We start from the raw sequence: 2,987 nt of genomic DNA, 5'->3' as shown, positions 1-2,987 counted from the left end.
CCCCACCCTCTGCCTACCCACATACCCCACCTCTATCCCCACTCTCAACCTAACCCACAACGCACCCGTGCTTTCCCTACTCTCGCCTCCTCCACCTCCCAACACCATCACACCACACTACACTACACCATACCACACAATGCATCATATCACAACACACCGCCACGCACACAGCAGCACTGACCAATTCCCATCCCCACATTTTCACACCTACACATACACACACGCACACGTCAAGATCACCAGCCCTCTTTCACACGCACATACGTATTCTCTCACACACACGCGCACCTTCGTTTCGGGATCACTACTACTTTGTTATCTCCCCTTCTTCTTAGCTCTCATGTGTGACCCTTCTGTCCGGCATTCGCCATGATAGATCGCTAACCACTACACATTTTTTTCTCTCTTTGCTTCTCTCCTTGTTTCTTTCTGTGTTCCTTTCTGTGGAAGAGCGTAGGCTCGAAACGTTAAAGAGTTTTTCAATTCCCGAGCGTTATACTCATACATCTGTTTGTTTTCTACACCACCTGTCTTCGTCTTTTGTTTTTTTTTTGTGAATTCTCCCTATATACAGATTCAATTAATCCGATAGTATTAAAAAACAAAAGCTCGTTAATGTATCATTTTACAAAAGTATAAAGTACAGCACAAAAGAAAACCATAAGGAGTGTATAAAGTTATAAATAACGAGAGAATGATAAAATTTATTTAACCATTGGAAATTCTTATTTAAGGACAATTGCTTCACAACATAATAAAACATGTGTATTTGTGTATGCTTAAGGCTAAGCTGATGAAAATTCTTGTTATATTCTGTGAGTGAGGAAGCTTAAGTTTCATCTTGAATTCGTACAATTAATTTTTTTTTTTTCAGTGACTAAGATAGAATGCCGCTACTACGGAAAAGTATACGTCATTGGACAAACGTTCATAGCCATAGATAAATGTAATCAGTGCACTTGCAAATACACTGGAGCTGTTGTATGCACCGAAAAGATATGCTCAAAAACTACAGGTAATACCTAAAAGATTCTTTCCAAACAGATTTTACTGATCACTAGTTAAGTTCTGACGCACAACATCTCCAACTTTTTTACTAGAGTTAAATGTCAATTTTTCAATCACTTTCTGTGTTTTATTCAGTATGTTCGGTGTTACTGACCGAAACGTAGACGGGACGAGTAAAAAGTGGAAAAACACTTATTCGTATAAAATGAAAGGCAGTCACAATAATTGTTGTTTATGTGACAAGTTGTATGGTCCATTTCTTACAGGTTGGCCGTTGATTTTGCTATACACTGAACTGCGAAAGAAACGTGAGACGTGTGTGACTGTGAAATATTTTTTTTAATTTCATTATATCAGAGATAAATTTTGATAAATCTGATGAAGTCAATTTCTTGGATGCACTTTGACCACAGTCTACGGGTTGTTGTCATGTGTTCTGGTAGACTTCCATACCGCATATGCCCTCCCTGGGTGTTCAAAACGGCCACACACCGTCGGTATATGGAATGCATGAGGCAGTTCACAAAAGCCATTGGCACCTGTACCTACACCCTGAGGAAATCTGCTTCCAGTTTCACACGAGTTGTCAGCCTTGGAACCACATGGTTCAGCCGTCTCTGGATTTCATCCCACAGGTGTTCAATTGAGTTTAAATCCGGGCTGAGAACCGGCCACGGCATGGCTCTGATGTTGTGCTGATGCAGGAAGTCCATGGTGACCCTGGCCGTGTGGGAGGGAGTATTATCCTGCTGGAACACGTGGCTATGGTGAAGCGCGAAGAAGGGCACGATGTAAGGTCTTAGGATCTGGTTGATGTAGTGTTGCGCTGTGATGCCATTCCCTCTGCCTGCACCAACATTTTGGAACACATGGGACTCAATTTTCTGATTCAGGCCTGTAGCACCCCAAATCATGATGTTTTGGCCACCCCATGCGTCTCTCTCCATGACACATGCGTCTCTGTATCGTTCACCCCGTCCTACGTCACACCTTCACTCTGCCATCCGAGGTGGAAACGCAGTACCGGCTCTCGTCCGAGAAAACTATCGACCTCGATTGTTGATGCCGCCAGTGTCAGTGCTGTGTATTCTACTGTAGTCGTGCCTGACCGTGACGGGTGGTGAGGACAGGCCTTCGAGCAGGACGACGGCAACGCAAGTTGTTGGCGACCAGTCGACGTCGTACCGTGTCGTTGCTGATGGGTCGTTGTCTTATGCCAATGGTCACGCGAGCTATCACGTTGGCCGGTCTGAAGCGATCACGGAGGTGTTGCAGGTGGATGAAGTGGTCCTGCCTGGCCGTGGTCACCTAGAGGCGCCCTCTGCGGGCACGGTCTGCAATGCTGTTAGTGTTGTTGCATCACTGTTGCAGATGATAGATAGTGCTGACATGGACATTGTAAGCTTTCACAACAACCAGAGCACGCTACCTTGTTTGCAATCGGCCAGTAGCTTGTTCTCTCTGCGCTGCTGACAATCGGGTCATACATGATGCGTCCAAATTACGAATTTATTTTAAATCAACTACAAAGAGTTAAACATAGACGGGACCACACAAGGACAGACAAAAATACATAAGTGGGGGGAAAATGAATGAAAAATAGATGAAAGAAAATTAATGAATGGGTGGAATGACGGCCACTCGAACGCCACACTCCGAGTGACCACATTGAACTCTTTTACAACCAATTACATTATTAAAGATTTTCCATCATTTTCTAAAATATCTAGAAAACTCACAGTAGATGGCAATGTTTCGATATCGGCTTCAAGGTTCGTAAGGTACACACTTACCCCGAACTTCTTCTTGATACTTTTTCTGGTCTTTTTCTTTTTTTCCTCTTGCCAGCTCCTCCTCCATGCCACTCGCGTAATACATCAATTCTCCATCTGCCAACTCCACGTCGGGCGAAGTTACATCTTCGTATTTCATCATAACGCCTCCCCTTCAAACAAGGGGGAAACGACAACAGGACC

General features: G+C 44.1%; 1 protein-coding gene across 1 annotated transcript in view; it reads left to right on the top strand.

Annotated features, from left to right (window-relative positions):
* Positions 1–2,987, top strand: part of LOC106872600 (kielin/chordin-like protein) — a 131,980-nt gene that overhangs the window by 119,499 nt on the left and 9,494 nt on the right. Inside the window, exon 27 of the mRNA XM_052971979.1 lies at positions 878–1,018. Within this exon, the coding sequence (XP_052827939.1) occupies positions 878–1,018 (141 nt within the window). The remainder of the gene's footprint in view (positions 1–877; positions 1,019–2,987) is intronic.

This window comes from Octopus bimaculoides, chromosome 11 (assembly GCF_001194135.2).
Source record: "Octopus bimaculoides isolate UCB-OBI-ISO-001 chromosome 11, ASM119413v2, whole genome shotgun sequence".
Lineage (NCBI taxonomy): Eukaryota > Metazoa > Mollusca > Cephalopoda > Octopoda > Octopodidae > Octopus > Octopus bimaculoides.
This window is presented reverse-complemented; position numbering and strand designations above follow the sequence as displayed.